The sequence below is a fragment of the Aspergillus viridinutans genome (genome assembly GCF_018404265.1).
Source record: "Aspergillus viridinutans IFM 47045 DNA, scaffold_1, whole genome shotgun sequence".
Taxonomy (NCBI): Eukaryota; Fungi; Ascomycota; class Eurotiomycetes; order Eurotiales; family Aspergillaceae; genus Aspergillus; species Aspergillus viridinutans.
In genome coordinates, this window is record NW_025091217.1 from 2,871,808 (window position 1) to 2,891,030 (window position 19,223).

Here is a 19,223-nt window from a genome sequence, read left to right on the forward strand (position 1 = left end):
CAAGAGAAACAGGATTAGCTTTATGGGTGCCAGGTCTGGGAGCTTTTTGAACAAAAAGTCGCCAGGAAAGGCAGTAAAAGAGAGGATGCTGAGGAGATATTTGCAGCTTGTTGATAGGGCAATCGTGTCGTGTAAATTTGTGTAGGATAGGATCTGAACCAGGATTTCAGTAGGCAGGTTGACGAGGGGCGAGGACTGTGGTTTCTTGCTTCGAAAGAACTGGTCATTCCCTGTCAATAGGTATCGTCCCGACGCTTGAAGTCAATCTAATTTACTCACATGAGCTCCCAGAGGCTTCAAAGAGCTGATAGGTGGTAGACTTGAGCTGCTCATTTGGGATGTTGATGCAGGACGTTCAGATGATATTCCGTGGATCAGTCAACTGTAAAGTCGGAAAATAACTCCAAGGCTGAGTTGTAAGTTGGAGACATCTACGTTGTTTTTTAGATGGGGAAATCATTCACTTGCGACAGACTTGTCTTGATATGATCACCCGACGATACCTTCCACTTATACATAACAGAAATTAGAAAAGGTGCTAGTTCTACCGTCAGAATCTGTTATCGACTATTTTCAAATCATGAAAATGGTCCCATCGGCGTATGCTCGCCCCTGTGTTGAGTAAAGTGGTCCAGGAGATGGTTCTACTCCTGCCATTTTGGGGTCTTGTCACGGGTTTGGTAAGCATTCACGCGCAGAGTTGACGATGCCTCCTCAGACGAAGCTGACTGTTCCCAACCAAAGGATAGAGATTCAAACATCTCGCTTCAACCTCTTACTCTATCGATATCCGAACCGAAAACGTCCTTGATCTATTTCTCACGCCTGTGTGTCGCCATCTCGTTCTGTATGAGAACCGATTCTGGCATGCTTGATTGAACAAGAGCGAGGACTTGAGTCCTATGGACTGGTTGCCTCACTCCTGTATACTATCTTCTAGCAGGCACCTGCGAAGAGATATCTCTGCTTACATCTGCCGCCAGTTAATATTTCTGCATGCTGCTCTTGGTGCTTTGACCAGGCGCAAAAAGGACTAGGCTTTCCAGATTTCAAGAAATAAGCCTTAGAACAAGTTTTTCTGGAAAGCTACATATGAAGCCATGGTTCGTCTTAACGTCGTCTAATAAAGTCTAATATCCCAAGGCTAATCATTTCCTGCTCACAGATCGACGAGCATTCTCCAGCCACCGCTTGGATTACAACGAAGAGGCCAATTTCCCACAGATCCGTCGGGCTCGATGATTTAATTTAACCATGTCAAGAACGAAGATGAATGGGCGAGAATTCGCCGGATTGCAGAGGCAGAAGATCAGCACGTCGGAGAAAGTGGTTGTAAGGCCACACAAATAAGTCTTTATGGCTTTCAGCGGCTTCAGCCACAGGTTTAATTCAAAGACCCGCGATGTGACTATAAGCTGCGTTCACCACACACACGTGAGGGGTAGATTGGCTATTAACCAGCCGGCTTTGATAAGATCGGCACCCACGTGGGGAGACGGGACTGTGCAGACCAGTGAGGTCTCAATCTCGGGGATACTTCAATATCCAAGTTTAAGGTTCCAACAAACTCAATTAAAATTATTCGATCGAATAGAGGTACTTGCGAGTGTTACTGTTATAAGATCGCAGAGGTCCCGGGCTGTGGCGGGCTTCCGCTGAAGTTGTACTACTCGAATTCAGCTTGTCGATTGTCATCCCTTTGGTTTCGCAGAAGGAATCGATACGAACACCGCGATGGTCTGGGTCAAAACATTGCTTTGGGGGCTATGCGCCTCCACCACTTTTGCGCAGTCGCTTGACGGGATCTACGATCTCGTTCGTCGTCGAATGCCGAAGCATGTCGACAGCTTTCGATTCTCTTTGGTGGACTTCAACTCGACCCATAACGATCAGTTCGTAGTATCAACGGCTGCCAATGGCACAATCTTGGTGCAGGGAAATTCGTTAAGCGCCCTGTCATACGGGTATGATGATCTACAAACCATGTACTGCTGAGCAAGGCAATTAATAACAAGGACAGTCTGCACCGCTATCTCGCTGATGTCGCGCTTGTAGACCTCTACTGGTTTGTCGGCAGTCAGCTACATCTAGCACCGACACCACTTCCTCGTCTATCTAAACCATTGACTGGCTCCAGCGCAGTTGAAAGACGCTATCATTTTAATACTGGTATGTTGTGACCTTGATGGAACTGTCACAGTATGGCTGATCTTGTAGTGACCTTCTCCTACACAACGGCGTTCTGGTCATGGGAAGATTGGGAGCTTCAGCTGGATTGGATGGCTCTGCGAGGCATTAACCTGCCCCTTGCTTGGGTCGGCCAGGAAAAGATCTTGGTTGAGGTCTTCCGTGAGATCGGCCTGACGGACGCTGAAATCTCGTCTTTCCTGAGCGGGCCAGCATTCCAAGCCTGGAACCGATTCGGTAACATCCAAGGTTCCTGGGGCGGTGATTTGCCCTATTCTTGGATTGACTCTCAATTCGAGCTACAGAAGAAGATTGTCCACCGTATGGTCGAACTGGGTATGACCCCGGTTCTGCCTGCGTTTACAGGGTTTGTGCCTCGAGCGATCAGCCGTGTCCTTCCAAATGCAACAGTGGTGAATGGTTCACAATGGAACGGGTTTGATGAGCGATATACCAACGACACTTTCCTGGAACCATTCGACCCCAGCTTCACCCGCCTGCAGCGCAGCTTCATCCAGAAACAGCAGCAAGCGTATGGAAATATCACGCACATTTATACACTGGACCAGTACAACGAGAACGATCCCTACTCGGGAGATCTTGACTACTTGCGTAATGTCACCCACAACACCTGGTTGAGCCTCAAGAGCGCGGATCCGAATGCTGTTTGGCTGATGCAGGGTTGGCTATTCTACTCCAACTCGGATTTCTGGACCGATGAGCGTGTGAAGGCGTACTTGTCCGGAGTTGAAGAGGATCAAGATATGCTTGTGCTTGACCTCTTTTCTGAGTCGCAGCCCCAGTGGCAGCGTACGCAGTCGTACTATGGCAAGCCGTGGATTTGGTGCCAGTTGCATGACTATGGCGGCAACATGGGCTTGTATGGACAGGTGATGAATGTCACAGTGAATGCAACACAAGCTCTTGCTGTTTCGGACTCGCTCGTTGGATTTGGTCTGACCATGGAAGGTCAAGAGGGCAACGAGATCATGTACGACTTGCTCCTCGATCAAGCCTGGTCTCGGCAGCCGATTGATACAGACCGTTACTTCCATGGCTGGGTCAAGACTCGGTACTCTGCGGGAAGGAGAGGTTCAGCCGTACCTGAAGAGTTGTATCAAGCATGGGATATTCTGAGAACAACAGCCTACAGCAACACCAACCTGACATCAACGGCGGTGTCTAAATCCATCTTTGAACTGCAGCCCAGCACGTCAGGGTTGCTTAACCGTACCGGTCATCATCCTACCACGATCATCTACGATCCGTCCGCGCTTGTCCAGGCATGGCAACTGATGGACTCCGCTGCATCCAAGGACTGTTCTTTATGGTCCCAGCCCGCTTTCCTCTATGACATGGTCGACATTACCCGTCAAGTAATGGCGAACGCTTTTATCCCTATGTATACCAATCTGGTGTCTACATATAAAGGTGGCGCCTCCGTCTCCAAGGAGGGAAGCAACCTCATTCAGTTGCTGCGCGATCTGGACTCTGTACTTTCCACCAACGACAATTTCCGCCTGTCGACTTGGATTCAGTCAGCACGGTCATGGGCGAGAAACGACGCAGAGGCTGATTTCTACGAGTACAATGCCAGGAATCAGATAACACTCTGGGGTCCCAAGGGTGAGATCAACGACTATGCCTCAAAGCAATGGGGTGGCTTGGTCTCGTCATACTACATCCCTCGCTGGCAGAGGTTCCTGCAGTACTTGGAAAACACTCAGGCCAGCAAGTATAATGCAACAGAAATAAAGGCACAATTGCTCGGTTTCGGGCTCAAATGGCAGGAACAGACAAGTAAATCGACGCGAGCTGAATCTCATGATCTACGATCCGTGCTGGCGAAAGTGAGCCGAAAGTGGCCATCGGTGTTTGGAGATCAGAATAGTCCTTGACAACGGAAATAGAGAGACTATTATCAAACTATAGACGCAATGGAAATGTGCAGCACGTCTTATAGATGCGCCCGCGGTTCAGACTCCCTGCTCAGAGGCTCCTTGAACCCTGTAAAGCCCTTGGCCGTGATGTCCGCAATTAAAGATCTGAATCGTCCCACTCCACCCATATAGAATAACGTGGAGACTACCTTGCCGGGAATATTATGGCCGAAGAGCCATTGAGGTACCTGCTTCAGGAGAGTGCTGTTGACGATCTCGTCGCAGTGCTCCCCCCATTTGTGTTGTGCCTCTTCAGTTGCTTCGATCAAACAGGGGCGATTATCCTGTCGACTGACGACCTCAGCCCGCTTGATTAAATCCACTATAACGTTCACATTCTCCTCTGATATGGGAGGGATGTTCCCAAACGGTGTCTGCGGCCCGTTGATCATCAAGAGATTCGGAAAACCTGGCACGGAAATTCCCAGATAACTCATTGGGCCTGCAGTCTTCCAGCGATCCCGAAGGTTATCTCCTGGTTTTCGGCCTTGAATGTCCATCCGAACATACGCTCCGTCCATTGCGTGGTACCCTGTTGCAAATATGATGACGTCTAATTTATGCAGCTTGCCATCCGCCGTGCGGATCCCCTCTGCTTCGATCTTCACAATGGGATGGGTCCGGATATCCACCGCAAAGACGTTCTCCCGGTTGAACTTCTCGTAGAAGCCGTTCACACACACCGGACGACGCGCATATGGCTCGTCCGGAGTAAGCACCTTCCGCTTGTGCGGATCCTTGACGATCGCCTCGATCTTCCTCCGGATGAACTTGCAAGCCTCGTCGTTGGCAACGGGGTCCGTGAGCAGGTCTGTAAACCCACCAAACAGGAACTGCAGCCCACTTCCGGCTTCCCACAGACGTTCGAAGGCGGCTTCGCGGTCTGCGGGGGACAACGCCATGGCCTCTCGCGAGAGCTCGGGGAATCCGATGGCCAACCGCGAGGAGCGAGCCTCAGCCCAGATATTGGGGAAATTTCTGACAATTTCCTCACGCTCTTGCACGGTGAGTGCACGGTCACCGCTGGGAACGCAGTATTGCGGACGGCGAATGAAGACGTGCAGGGACTGGACGGTGTCCGCAACAGCTGGCACGAGTTGTACACCCGAGGAGCCCACGCCGACAAGACCAACTCGCTTACCCTTGAGATCTAGCTCCGTGTCCCAAGAAGAGGTGTGCCGTATCTCGCCGTGGAAGGTCTGCAGACCGGGAAGATCGGGGTAATTGGCCTTCGTCAGCAGCCCCAGTGCCGTGAGGAGGTATCGAACGCGGAAAACATCACCGGTCTTGCAGGACACTCGCCATGTGCTTGTTCCTTCGTCCCAAATGGCGCTAGTCATATCCGTATTGAACTGCATGTGTCTGCGTAGGTCGTACTTGTCTACCACGTGGCGCAGGTATGCCAGGACCTCGGGCTGCGAGACATACCGGCGGGAGAGCGGATACTCGCGGTCAAATGAGTAGCGGTACAGGTGCGACCAAGTATCACTCAAGGCACCGGGGTAGCGACTCCAGTACCAGGTGCCGCCGACATCGCTGGCGCCATCGATCGCTTTGACGTTGAGGTTTAGTTTAAGGAGGGATAGGAGAGCGTAGATGCCTGCAAACCCGGTGCCGACGACCAGGGCGTCGAGGTGGTGTTCCGACATTGTGCTCGTACGAATCCTTTCTGAGATGTGATGATGGACGGACGGCATTGTCGAGGACAAGGACAAATATAGTATTCGTTTTTCCGTCTCCACCTGCCGTGACATTCGTACGACAGGGATGCCATGGATATGCAGTACCCCCTCGTTTGAGCAGGGTATGCAATGCATGTCAGACTCAGTCTATTGGCGTCTGCAATTGATGGATAGTAGATAGGTGCTGTTATGAGCACTTTACTGCTCACTGAATACTGGACTCAGGTCAGTGGATGGTAGCCATGCTGCCGGACAAATGCTAAAAGGACATGATAATTCTCATCTGAATCCTTAATGAAAGCCAGTAGCTGAATGCCAGTTCATCAAGGAAAGGTCGAGCTATCTTGCTTTTTCCGAGACCGAAAGAGCCATGCTGATGCGCTTGGTCCCTCGGGATGCTCGGATTAAACAGTGTCAAGCTTCTGTTGCGTCTGATACAGGTCGCCACCGTCCTGGAAGCTATTGGGAATACCGCTTTATAGGAAGAAGGAAAGTAACGGACAATGTTGTCCGTCTGATGGGCCAGTAATCTCGAGTGTGGAATTAAGGGACAATATGGAGGTCCCCTCTAAAAGTTCTCAGAATGTTCCATGTGAGCATCACTGGTATAGACGGGGAAAAAAGCTTCAACTACAAGATGCCAACAAAGGGAGAAGGCACAGTCTCACAGACTACCTGCAAATACCTAGGTACATTAGACTTTAAGCAAATATTCTGGAACATAAAATGATAAAAGAAAAGAAAAAGATTCCAAGAGACAAAACGGAACATCAGCGGCAGGTGCACTCCTGCCAACTGGAAATCCGCCCAGGCTCCTCCTCTCAGTGGGAGGACTGTGAATCGAACCGGGGCTGTCTGGGTAGGGGTAGGCAGGTACCATACTCTCGACTCAACGGAGTTGCAGTGGCAGAGTTCTGCGCAATAGTACGACCGCTGCACTACCGCCCCGGTTTCTTTGGTTGAGAGCAAGACGTAATAATGGTTCATCTGTTGTCTAGTCGAAGGCCTAAAAGGGTAATCGAAGTGTTGGTACCTGAGGAATGAGGCAGAAGTGTACTGGTTAAGCCTGAGGCAGCGAGAGTCCATCTGACATTGCTTGATAAGGTATCCTAACTGTCGTACTGAATCTGCATGCTATTCCTCCTACGATCTTGTGCCTTCTGATGTCTCGAACATGGACGGCAAGTAGAGCAGCCATGCTCAAACGTTCGACAAGAGAAAAGCGGTTGCGCTCGGCACATCATCGACATAGGTGATATGTGCCGGAGTGACGATCAAAGTCCCGTCACACACCAGGTCGCCCAAAGCACAGTAGATTTTGGTGCGATCTGTGGGGAAGTTGGGGATCTGTCCTCCATCCTGCTGGTTGCGCGTGTCGCCGAACAGCACAACCCCCTTGATCATGTCCTGGACGTTGCTGGGAAGATTACGGATGGCACCGTGCATGACAGCCGCTCCCTGACTACACAGCTCTTTAGCTCTACCCGATTGTCGTGATGAATGATGAACGAAGGGAACGATACCTATATCCACCAGCGACGATCTTTGTGTTCGGACACTTGGACGCAGCGAGTTCAAAGAGACCTGCTGCCTCGTTGATGGCAGTCTGGCTCGTGCCCTGTGGGAGGAGGTTGGAGGCTAGATCAGCGGTATAGGCTGGTCCAACGCCTTGACAGGCCACTTGGTCTGGACGACTGAGTTTGAGGGCGTTACAAACTCCGGGGCCGGTGGAGATCCCCTTTCGTCTGTTAGTATCGATCGGAACTAAGGACCGGCATGGAGCATAAGTACCAGAAGACCAGGCTCGGTGGTCCCCCGGGCAAAGATGAAAGTGACGGGCTCGCAGGGACCAGTCCGAAGTTCATCCCCGTCAACGGCAGCTGTCTCATCAGCGTAGACACTGGTCTCCAAAGAAAAGGCACATACTCTGCCGCATGTCAATTCCCACAGGACTGGCTACAGCCATGGCCGCGAGGGCGAGGAGTGCAAACTTCATTGTGAGAGGACTGGAGAGATCTAAATCTGCTGCTGCTGTCTGGAATAAACCACATCCTCAGGGCGATCTGAACGGTCTCTTTATACCCTTGAACATCTTGCTGCTCAACGGCAAATGTTCGCAAGTCGATCCGGCATTTCTCGTCATCTCTCCCAGCCTTGTATAGGAATGCGGCCTTATCCTCGGTTGGAATGCTGCGGTTTTCGATGGCATTGGTAGGAAACTGGACGCGAAGAGTGTAGACAGTCCTTTGGCCCCTCAAACCGAGGTGAACTACACGCATCCTTGTAGAGGAGGGTTGCATTTTGCTAGCAAAGGGTCACGGTGACCCTCCGGTTGGGGGGGTTTAATATGTTTCTACCCCATATTTCGCGATTTTCTCCGCACAGAAAGTCTTGGCTGCGTGGAGTATGACCTGAAGAAACCCATTAGCGGCAGGGTAAATCATATACTAAAAGATATATACCGTGCTTGGCCGACCCTTCTCGGTATTTAAGGACGACTTTGTTGTTTTGGGGGGAGAGTCTTCTTCAGGACCAGATGTCCGAGGTCTGCGTTCTTAGACTAATATCGCCAGATATTCTGACAGGGGAACTTGACGAATTGATGTCGGTTGCACTTCGTATCATCCCCTCTTTGTCTGACTTTTGAACGCCGCAAAAGCATGTTAAAGTGATGATTATATTGACACTGTCTGGACCATCAACGGTTCCGGCTAAATTTCCGCCAACTGGCTTCTTATTGGTAATTTCCTCATATGTTGTCTCGCTTCTGTCGTGACGATCCCTAGACTCTAACCGACCTTTCCACCCAATTTCAGGTCGGTTAGAGCATTTCTTCAGTCAACTTGGTGAAGAGTTCGGTAGTCTCGTCCCTCTTGGGGATCAACGGCCCGCTAATGCTGGGGAAGTGGCCTCAGGCCCACCCCCTTTTTGACAGCAGAACCAAGAAAGATATTCCGTAGAGAGTGACCAGAGTCCAGAATATTCCTCTTTCTGATACCTGCGTCAATGTCAACAACCGAGGCTTGTTGATTTGTTATAAAATTAAGCATCCACAGCAGGAGTCTAAAACAGACTGGCACAGGTGGACTGCGTGACTTGCCCTTGTTGGCATGCAGCAACGCTGGAGGCACGACATCTCTGATAGGCTTCAAGATGTTCACCACGTCCCTGTATCCTGTAGTCTAGTCTGTCTCTTTTATTATGCATTATCCAGTAAACCATGTGATTGCTGTCCCCGTGCTGCTCCAGAATTCAAGCAGTAGTTATCCACCATGACAAAGTAGGTATTCTCCACGGCGATCTCTGTCAACCAACCGAGAATGAACTCTGACTCGCAGACTCGCAGTTTTTTATCATCGTCTTTCGCCTAAATCAGCAAATGTCATCTTTCGTCACGATGATCTTCGCCTTTTCAGTCATTGCTCAGTGCGTGTTGGATTCCCCGCCAGCCGACAGATCCCATCATGCATGGAGAAAACTTCCTGTCCCCGATCATCTCTCAGGGGTAGACACGTCAAACCGTGTAAACCGCCTTCTATCCCTCAATCGCCGTCAGAGTGTTATCCGACAAAACGATGAGTTGCAAACTTAAGCTGTTGAGCCTGCTGGCCGCTGGCCTGACCTCCGCTGTCCATCTGACCGGGTATGAATACATCGTCGTGGGATCCGGCGCTGGAGGCGGTCCGTTGGCCGCTCGTCTCGCTCTCGCCGGACACAAGACGCTGCTGATCGAAGCAGGAGATGACCAAGGGCTCAATGTCAACTACACCGTGCCGGCGTACTCGGCCCTCGCCTCTGAGGACGAGGAGATGGCCTGGAACTTCTTCGTGCGCCACTATGCCGACGAGGAGCGCCAGGCACGCGACTTCAAGACCAGCTATAAGACCCCCGACGGTGAGATCTATACCGGTCTCAACCCGCCGGCCAATTCCACCATGATGGGCACCTTGTATCCCCGTACAGGCACGCTGGGGGGCTGCACCGCACACAACGCCATGGTTGCTGTCTATCCAGACCGCTCCGACTTTGAGTACATTGCCACGCTGACGGGCGACAGCTCATGGTCCCCGGACAACATGCGGCAGTACTTTGTTCGCATGGAGCACAACGAGTACCTCCTGCCCGGCCAAAAGGGGCACGGCTACGACGGTTGGCTGCACACCGACACAGCGCCCTTGGACATCGTTCTCAAGGACCCGCAACTGCTCAGCCTGCTGACAGGCGGCGCCTTTGCCCTGGGTAACATCACCCACACGCTCATGAACTTCGGGACACTGCTTCTGGGCGACGCCAACGCCGACTCGCTCGCCCGCGACACCCAGCCGGGATACTACCAGATCCCACTGTCCAGCACCGACGGCCGCCGCAACGGGCCCCGCGAGTTCATCACCGCCGTGCGCGACGCCACGAACCCAGACGGCAGTAAGAAGTACCCGCTGGACGTGCGGATGAACTGCCACGTCACCCGCGTCGTCTTCGACACCACCGTCTCCCCGCCCCGCGCCACAGGCGTCGAGTTCCTCGACGGCAAGCACCTCTACCGCGCCAGCCCGCTCGCCCACCTCTCCCAACCCGGCACCCCCGGCTCTGCCACCGCCTCCCGCGAAGTCATCATCGCCGGCGGCACCTACAACTCCCCGCAGATCCTCAAACTCAGCGGCGTCGGCCCCGCCGACGAACTCGCCCACTTCAACATCTCCCTCGTCGCCGACCTCCCCGGCGTCGGCACAAACCTCCAAGACCACTACGAGGTCGGCGTCCAGGCCCACGTCCCCTCCAACTGGACCAGTCTGCACGGCTGCACCTTCAGACAGGGAGACCCCTGCCTGGAACGCTGGGAATCCAAGCCCCTCCTGGGGAACAGGGGCATCTACTCATCCGCCGGCTTCGCCGCCGCAATGTACTACAAGTCGACCGTCTCAGCCGACAACGCCTACGACGCCTTCGTCTTCGGCGGCCCGGTCAATTTCCGCGGCTACTTCCCAGGCTACAGCGTGAACATCACCGCGCGCCACGACTGGTTCACCTGGGCGATTCTCAAGGCGCACCCGCGCAACACCGCGGGGGCGGTCGGCCTGCGCTCGGCGGACCCGCTGGACACGCCGACCATCGTGTTCAATTACTTCGACACGGGCGCGGACGCAGACCTGCAGGCGATCTATGAGGGGATCGGGCTTGCGCGCGATGCGCTGCGCCGCCAGCCCGTCCCCACCACGGAAGTCCTGCCTGGTGTGGAGGTTGTCAGCCAGGAGGATATCGAGACGTATGTGAGGGACACGGCGTGGGGACACCATGCGTCTTCGACGTGTCCGATTGGCGCGGATGGCGACCCGATGGCGGTGCTGGATAGCAAGTTCCGGGTGCGCAAGGTGCAGGGGCTGCGGGTTGTGGATGCGAGTGTGTATCCGCGTATTCCGGGGACGTTTACGGCTGTCTCGACTTATTTGGTTGCGGAGAAGGCGGCGGATGATATCTTGAGTGAGTTGGTGGATTGATCCTCGTTATAGTGGGATGGTACCATATGTGGATGATTGCCATCACGGCTGAGCATCATTTCGTGTTATAATCTGTCAAAAATTCTATGTACATGTACAATAGTGCACTGTTGGGCAACCCTCACTCACAATGATATTTTATATATCGTATACTTCCTCCTCAACACATTTCCCAACTCCCACCAGAGTGTCACTGATCAATGGATCTCGACTGAGACCAAAACCTGGTTTATTAAGAGGGCACAGATTTTCTGCGTAATCTGCCAAAATGCCCGGGACATCGTGTCATGCTGCAGTTGGTCACGACGGAGAAATGAGTGTCCGCGTCTCCGTTTCTGTGACTCGAGTGTAGACGAATAAACTACACTTATATGCCGATCCGGTTCAGTCTCTCGCAATGGCGGATCTGCTTGTGCTGTACAGAATGGACGCGACGCGTCCACCAGTATGTTCGTATCCGATATCACTTAGCCCATTAGGATCGGATCGGCTCGATAATGATCAGTGCCAGAAGGACCTCAGAGTCTATTCCCGGAAGCGATGCAATACCAGGTACCCTCCCTTCTGGTTATGGACGGTTGTGGATGGTGCAGGTGCAGCTCGAGTCGCGCTCAGCTGCGCGCGCCGACTGGCAACTACTCCAACAACCAATTCAGAGCGTTGTTCACGAGCGCCTCGCTGGTCAGGCTGTGGTCATTGAGAAGAGCAGACAGCTTGCCGCTCTCTCGGTCCGACACTCTAGTGTGCGATGGCGGAATCAGAAGCGAGGACTCCGTTTTGAGCCTGCCCGTCAGCCCTAGGATCCCGGACTCATCGCTGGTGTTGTATTGTGATGGTCGCGGGATGCTCGAGGGTTGCGGTCCGGGCGTCTGCCGCTCCGCCAGGATGGCAGTGTGCTCGATGACAAAGCGGGCCAGCCAGTGGTCCAAATTGAACGGATTGGTCATGGTATCTTGGTAAGTGGTTTGAAAGTCGCGGAGGCGGGCAATCTAGACTTGTTAGCCATCAGGAGCATAACTGATTGGGGGATGCTAAGCTCACCGATTGCCGAACCGCGGGCCAATGTGTTTTCAATCCCATCAGGTATTCAAAATTCGTGACTAGGTGTTGTCGTGCGGTACTCAGCTCCGACAACTCCTCGCTAAGCATCAGAGCCTGCATGTAGACACAAGAGCTGACGATGGCCACGTGCCCGTAAAGGAAGTAGTCGAGCTGGCAGTCGTCCACCTTTGTGAAGCAATCAATAATTTCAGAGATCGCGTTGGCGCTTTTTCTGCATTGAGCAATGCCATCTGCGGTAGGTGCTGCGTTTCGCCCTGCTCGTGCATCCAGGGAGGGGAAGAAAAGCATTTGCCAGAAATGATGGTAGACAATATGCATGGCGAGAAAATTCCGACCCAGGCCCTGTTTAGCAAAGAATGCGAGATTCTTAGAGCTATAGGCCAATGTGGGAGGCAAACCCCGAACCCACCCGTCCAGACACTCTTTCAGCAAGGGGACCTCGCTGAGATAGGCGTCAAAGGTGATGACCCCGCGGCTGAGTCGCGTTAGAAGGACGCTGATTCGGGTGTAAATGTCCAACGTCCCCGCCATCTGCGCCCACATGCCACATCTCGACGAGGACGGAACCGGCAGCTCTCGCAAGAGTTCCGGGTCATACGTGTGAAACGCCACATCGTCTACCTCCGGGAGCACATTGAGGTTGTTAAGAGAAGCCCCCGAGTTCACAGACATGTCAATGATAGTCCACGGGTCCGCAATCCGGATGGAAAGCCACGTCCGCCGCCGCTCTTCTCGATGCACAACGGTGGAGTTTTGTGGCATGGCCCATAGAGAGAGTACTTCGGCGTGTGTGCGGGCCATGCCGATGTAGACCTGCTTCGCCTGCGCATCTCCTTCTCCCCCAACGAGATGCCCCAAAAGAACCGCTCCCTGAACAGTTTCCAAGCTGGGATAGTTCACCCTCTCCTGGAATAAGCGAATGGCCTCGCCGGCATAGAGCTTGCCACGTGACTCTGGAGCAACGCCATTAAAGACAGGATTCTTCGAAAATCTGCCATTGATCAGTCTCCGCAACTGTTTGAGCCCCAGCTGACATACCTCGCAACGAGCGCGCACATGGCATGCACGTGCATCAACAACGCTCTGCCTTCATTCAACAGGCGCATGAAACTGGCCTCGTGAAACAATGTATGCGCAACATTGTGGATAGACCGAAAATACAAAGACACCAGCTCCAGAAAAAGAGCCGGCGTGGCCAGCAAATACAAGTCGAGCAGAGGTTCCACAGGCGGTAACTCCTGGATCCTTCTCACCGGCTTGATCTGAGCCCGCGGAGGTTCAGGCGCTGGCAGCTTCTCCGCCACAGGGTGATGATGGGACGCCGCCGCAGCGCCATTTGTCGCAGCAGCAAACACCCCGGGTTCCGTACTAAGGCTGCACGGAATCGCCAGGGACAAACAGAGTTCGCAATTATTGTACTTGTCCCCAGCAGGGACACAGCGTCTCTTGCGAACGCTAAGCAGCGCGTTTTGCGTTGGTCAGCTTTATTCCTACGCCGATGTGTACTCAGTGTAGTTCATCTTACCGGCAGGTTGTGCACGCCCCGGCCCGTGGCCTTTTATCTCCGACGACCATGATGGAAATGATTATTGATATTCATCAATTGGCTCAACCTCATGCGCAATTAATTGCAATGGAAAACCATACTGAGTGGACTAGTCGTCTAATAATATGGTCGCATTAGCGAGGAAGAAAGGGAAAAAAAAAAAATTCAGACTTGAAGTCGCGTTGTTGTTGCTGCTGGATGGTGACTAAGCAGAAAATAGGGAGACGCCAAATATGTGTGTCTGTGTGCAGGAAGGATTTTGTATGCACGCTGATCTTACAGTAAGGCTCAACAGAAACTTCTGGATTTAGTCATTGACAGTGTGAATGTGTGGATTGTGATAAAATCAATCTGTGTACAAATTTGTAGCGGCCTCAACTCGATCACCGCAAGACGGCGACGAGATACTCGAATCCCTTTCCCGCCATCTTATTTTGCCTTCACTAGAGCAAGACTCGACTCCCTAGCTTGGCATTGGACGTTTTGTTCGCTCTTTCGCCCTGTCCTATCACCAGATCCATCATTAATCAAGCTCTGCCAACCACTCGGCAGAGGAAACAACCCGCGCCTGTCTCGACAGCACCTTTTTCATCAGAATATCATGAACCTCCTGGTCTCTGTCCATGCACAGATCCTCCAGCACAGTCAGCTGATAGTCCAGATCAGCAGCCTGCCGAACAGTTGACAGCACCGCACCGCTGGTGATTAGCCCGACGACGACCAAGTGCTCCGCTCCCAGACAGCGAAGCACAAGGTCCAGATCCGTCGCGGTAAAAGCCGACACGCGGCGCTTGGTGATGATCGGCTCGTTGGCATCCGGCGCCACGACGGAAGGGATCTCGACGGAGATATCACCTTCGCGGAATGACTGTGATTCTCGGACTCGAGTACCCATGACGCTGCGCGGGTGTGTGTCGGGGTATCCTTCCCGGAAAGCTGTCTTGACGTAGATGACTTTGATGTCGGATTCACGGGCCGCTTTGATGACGGGAGCGAGGCGTGCGAGGTAGGTATCGGGATCGTCTAGGCGCTCGACGATCCCGTTCTGGATGTCCAGGACGAGGAGGGCGGTTTTGGTCATGTTGCACTCGATCCGGGTGGCGCTCGGGGAAAAAGCTTGTGCAGAAAGTCAAGTCTTAGAGAATACAGTGCAACTTGAATGAGCCGCAGTGCAACGTGAAAAAGGAGATGAGCTTATGTAGGTTGTGATTGTCAGATCGTCTTTTACATCCAAGCATCCCGGTTCCGCTTCAGACAAGCCGGTACCGGCTGTTGACCCAATTGCGCACCTAGCCTTGTGACGGGTTGTCCGGTACATTTGTTGTCTTTCTATGGGCACTTTATCAAGACTTTTAAGAGAAGGAAAGGCTTTCTAATAGCAAAATGATTTCTTATCGGAATGGTGCTGCGGAGATCACTTTGATGCCTTGTGCTTTACCCAACTAGAGGCACACTATTTTGGAATACGTAGGGGAAGCTGTCTGTTCATCGATCTGCTCTTACATATCAACCACACACCTTCAGGCCGGCCAGAGAGTTGAGATCAGTGGGAATAACGCCAGCCGCAACAGCATCTAAAGGGTCAGCACCTGTTGAGCACATATCATCGGTAAGGGGCAGCCCACCTTGGTATGACCAACGATAATCTCCTAATTGAGCCTTCCACGTCCAGAAAATCCAGCCCTGCTGCTTCTCATACGCCGTGACCTGGGCGGCAAACCACTTCTTGTAGAAATCCTTGTTAGAGTCAGGCGACCAGTCAGAGCTCCACTGCACGTTATCAGGGACGCTCAGACTCCATTCTTCCACAATGGTCGGGGTGTTGCTGTTGAGCTCGTCGCTGCAGGATGTGCTGATGTAGCTGTCCTTGGAGACGGCGACGCTGGCCCATTTTAGATAGCGGTGGTCGTCGTAGGCGGCGTAGTAGGTGTCAGTCAGAGCCTCGGTGGGATCACCCGAGCCCCAAAGTTTGTCCATCATCTGGATGTGCAGGTAGTTGTTTTTGTCGATGTTGAGGCTTTGCTCTGCAGCGCGGATTCTCTGTAGTCAAGCGTCAGGGTGAGCATTGTCTCTGAGCTCGTATGAGAGCTACGCACCTTGAAAGCATTGGGATAATAGCTGGTCCGCATCGAGCCAACCTGGCCAGCATTTTGAACAGGCTCATTAACAACCTCGAGCATTCCGACATTGCGGAACTTGTCGTTCTGGTGGATGTTGGTGGTCATCCACTCGAGGAACTTCAGCGCCCTCTCGAACTGGTAATCCTGGTAAAATCCAGCGGTGCTCGCATACTGGCCCGTAAACGGATTCTGGGGCGTCTGGGCCCCGGGAGCACCGTGCAGATCAATGATAATATACAAGCCTGCATCACTAGCCCACCCACACAGATTCTCCAGATACTGCAACCCGCCTTGAGGGAAATGCTCACTATCCGAGTAGACCAGGTCCTCGCGCATCCAGTACCCGACAGGGACGCGGATGGTATTCAGCCCATAGCTCACCATCTCGGCGATGTCATCCTGCGTGATCCAGGAGCTCCAGTGGCTCGCAAACGCACTGTTCGCTTTATCCTGACCCAGGCTAGAGACGCAGTCGAACTCGGATTTCTGTCCGCTGCAGCCCATGTCCGACCACGCCTTCTCTGCGATCCATGGCTCGAAGACGAATTGAGAGCCCAGGTTCACACCTCGGATCTTGCCGTTTGAACTCGTGAAGAGGTTCGTACCGTTTGTTGCGGTGATCTTCTTGTTGACCTCGGGCAACCAGGCAGTTGCCAGGCCCGATAGAGCACTGAGAGCTGCGAGCCTTCTAATCATTTTGATTGTAGCAACGAACTGCCTTTCACCTCAAGAGCGATGTAAAAGGATATGTGATCCGCAGCTCTGTCGAGACAGGTAAGTGAAGCAGTCCCTATTTATCTTGATTTCCGGCCCCAAAATCTGAAACGCGGATCAATGCGCCCCAGCACGGCAAATAATGCTTCGCCTCAGAGCTTCAGATGCATCGGCATCAGCCGCCCCTGAGCCTGAAGACGCCGATCATTTGCTTATGCTCGCGGGGTCTTCCTTCCCAGGCAGACTGACGTGCCAGACTTAAGGCTAGCATTGTGTCCATGAAGCCGAACTTGCGATCAAATTGCTGACATAGGCTGGAGTAGAACGGGAATGGGCAATTACCAGAGTGAATGGCTATTGCGAAACCTGCTGGCTGGCGATCTTCAACGCTCGGTGTGTTGACACGGATCTAGACTCCAGGTTGGAGGAATTAAGGGGTGATCCGGCTGGTAAGGTAGCATCGAAGAAAGGATCTAAGAAAAGAGATGCAACAATGCCGTACAGACCCGACCATTCAATAGGAAGGGAAAGCCGGTCACTATAAGCTCAAACAGTCTAATCTGTAGGAGTTTCTGTAATTAGAGGTCCCAAGTGATCGTCGTCTAACGGTCAACTCCAGGACTTTCCTATTTGGGAAAATGGTATTCCTCCAGCTCACCTCTCTAGTCGACACCCCAATGAGAATCCGAAGATTCGTGATAATGAATTGCCAAGGTGAATCTGATTTTCGGTTGCATTCAATTGAAGATATCAGCCAGACTGACTCGTCACTGTGCTGCGCAATTTTCGCTCTTCTTCACGCAAATTTTCGATGACGTTTATTCAATTTCGGAACAACGTTTCATAAGGTTCCTGCTTAGTTGGCTTCTGAGAAAGATTATAGAACAATGGCTTCTCAATCATTTCATGATTCCTTCTCATATCCTAGGGTTGATGGACTGAACAGCTTCCTCTAGCGATCCAACCTGGACTGAGGAAAGTTCGTAGTTCGGCTATAGATGGAAACACCATCCGACACTTGATCGAACCAACGTGGCCACAATCGAGGTTGAATGTTGTGTATCTAGAACCCATTTCTTTGTATGGCCCCAGACCCAATCTCCTATTACATAATGTCTGCTCACTTGTCCATTCCCTGGGACACTCCCACCAAGAACGATGGGGCCAGGTCCGGTCAGCCCATGGATGCGTCAATGAGACGAGCCGATGGGCTACAACTCTCTCACGATGGAGAAGCTGGATATCCAGGGTCCGAACTGGCACAGTCCTGGCCCCGAAGGTACAACATCGGATGATGGATATATATTCGGAATTTGAGACCAGAGAATCGCAAGAACGGCAGTACAGCCGGCAAGCGCACGATTTATCCAACGGCATTGGACTCATCGGACCACCCAGATAGCACCTTGACCAAGGCAACTAGCCTAAGGTGTCAGACTATTGCCGAACGCATGAACTCGGTAGTCAAGGAAGAGCTGCATCTTGACCCCTCACTGTCGGATAACGGGGAGATCTGACAGGACATGTTGGTAGCTGTGAAGTGCGCGGCTTTTCCTCGCTGACATTGCGTATAGGGGCTTTCGCGGCTCCATGTCGCAACACAACTCGGAAACTCCATAAAACTTCTGTTGACTCCATGGACTGCAGCCAATATCTCGCTCACCAGCTGAGTCAGTTGATCCCACCTTGGTGAATGGCCGCGAATAATTGCTGCGTACGGTTGAATTCGGGATCGGGATCCGGCGCTTGATGGCACGATTCCTCCATCTTATCAGAAGCAGACGCGACCCACTGTGATGGTTCAGAATGAGGGTTGCGTTGATCCAAATGCAAAGATGACCTGATCAGTCATCCCGACCAGGGAATCCCCGCCAAGGCACACTCCATCTCCCACTTGCGGTGTGTGGGGAGGTCAGATATGTTATCCAGCTTTGACATTCATATCTCGGATCCGAGAGCTCGATCACATATTCGCCCCATGCTGTTCAATCCCAGATTCGATCTATGCTGCGTAGGACTGTAGAATGTAGAGTTGGAAGGTGAGCCAAATCCCGAGCAGTAGTCATATTATGCAACATCCATGTCCAATTTGTGTCAGATTGACAGTCCTAGTCCCACCAGCGTCCTACCTCGGAGCCGAAAATCACGGATGTATCCGTGATAACAGCTAAGAAAGGATCAAGTCCGATCGAGCAATGGTTGCCACTGGTCACTACTCCGTCTGCACAGTTGACAATAATGGTAAACTCCGCATGTTGAGTAGCGAGTACCTGTCTCAGCCCACTAGAGTTGGTCAAACGGCCAAAAGCCACAGTCGGAGTCAATAATATATGGCCCACCAGTCTTGGCCTAGTACCTTCCGTTGTCTGTTCCTTGGGTCTGGGCTGTCTACCCAAGGGAGCCTATCTAGCTTGGAGTTGGGAGTCCCTGTAATCTATTCTCGGGTGGACCGGGAACTCCGCTCGGAGGAAGCAAGT

At 52.5% G+C, this 19,223-nt stretch overlaps 7 protein-coding genes across 7 annotated transcripts; 2 read left to right on the forward strand and 5 right to left on the reverse strand.

The window, feature by feature from the left end:
* Positions 1 to 1,734: 1,734 nt before the first annotated feature.
* On the forward strand, positions 1,735 to 4,085 carry Aspvir_000885 (alpha-N-acetylglucosaminidase; the record flags this gene model as incomplete). The annotated part of the gene is made up of 3 exons (XM_043266016.1): positions 1,735 to 1,964; positions 2,021 to 2,169; positions 2,218 to 4,085. The coding sequence occupies 3 exons, from the start codon at positions 1,735 to 1,737 to the stop codon at positions 4,083 to 4,085; spliced, it is 2,247 nt and encodes a 748-aa protein (XP_043121951.1).
* Positions 4,086 to 4,144: 59 nt separating this feature from the next.
* On the reverse strand, positions 4,145 to 5,776 carry Aspvir_000886 (flavin-containing monooxygenase; the record flags this gene model as incomplete). The annotated part of the gene is made up of 1 exon (XM_043266017.1): positions 4,145 to 5,776. One exon carries the CDS (start codon positions 5,774 to 5,776, stop codon positions 4,145 to 4,147), a length of 1,632 nt encoding a protein of 543 aa, XP_043121952.1.
* A 1,233-nt stretch (positions 5,777 to 7,009) lies between these two features.
* Positions 7,010 to 7,805, reverse strand: Aspvir_000887 (cutinase family protein; the record flags this gene model as incomplete). The annotated part of the gene is made up of 4 exons (XM_043266018.1): positions 7,010 to 7,271; positions 7,333 to 7,547; positions 7,601 to 7,689; positions 7,736 to 7,805. The coding sequence occupies 4 exons, from the start codon at positions 7,803 to 7,805 to the stop codon at positions 7,010 to 7,012; spliced, it is 636 nt and encodes a 211-aa protein (XP_043121953.1).
* Positions 7,806 to 9,384: 1,579 nt separating this feature from the next.
* Positions 9,385 to 11,304, forward strand: Aspvir_000888 (choline dehydrogenase family protein; the record flags this gene model as incomplete). The annotated part of the gene is made up of 1 exon (XM_043266019.1): positions 9,385 to 11,304. The coding sequence occupies one exon, from the start codon at positions 9,385 to 9,387 to the stop codon at positions 11,302 to 11,304; it is 1,920 nt and encodes a 639-aa protein (XP_043121954.1).
* A 635-nt stretch (positions 11,305 to 11,939) lies between these two features.
* On the reverse strand, positions 11,940 to 13,941 carry Aspvir_000889 (putative C6 transcription factor; the record flags this gene model as incomplete). The annotated part of the gene is made up of 4 exons (XM_043266020.1): positions 11,940 to 12,293; positions 12,346 to 13,357; positions 13,405 to 13,821; positions 13,892 to 13,941. The coding sequence occupies 4 exons, from the start codon at positions 13,939 to 13,941 to the stop codon at positions 11,940 to 11,942; spliced, it is 1,833 nt and encodes a 610-aa protein (XP_043121955.1).
* A 494-nt stretch (positions 13,942 to 14,435) lies between these two features.
* On the reverse strand, positions 14,436 to 14,993 carry Aspvir_000890 (cysteine hydrolase family protein; the record flags this gene model as incomplete). Its single annotated transcript, XM_043266021.1, has 1 exon — positions 14,436 to 14,993. One exon carries the CDS (start codon positions 14,991 to 14,993, stop codon positions 14,436 to 14,438), a length of 558 nt encoding a protein of 185 aa, XP_043121956.1.
* A 425-nt stretch (positions 14,994 to 15,418) lies between these two features.
* Positions 15,419 to 16,728, reverse strand: Aspvir_000891 (glycoside hydrolase family 5 protein; the record flags this gene model as incomplete). Its single annotated transcript, XM_043266022.1, has 2 exons — positions 15,419 to 15,952; positions 16,009 to 16,728. 2 exons carry the CDS (start codon positions 16,726 to 16,728, stop codon positions 15,419 to 15,421), a joined length of 1,254 nt encoding a protein of 417 aa, XP_043121957.1.
* Positions 16,729 to 19,223: the final 2,495 nt, after the last annotated feature.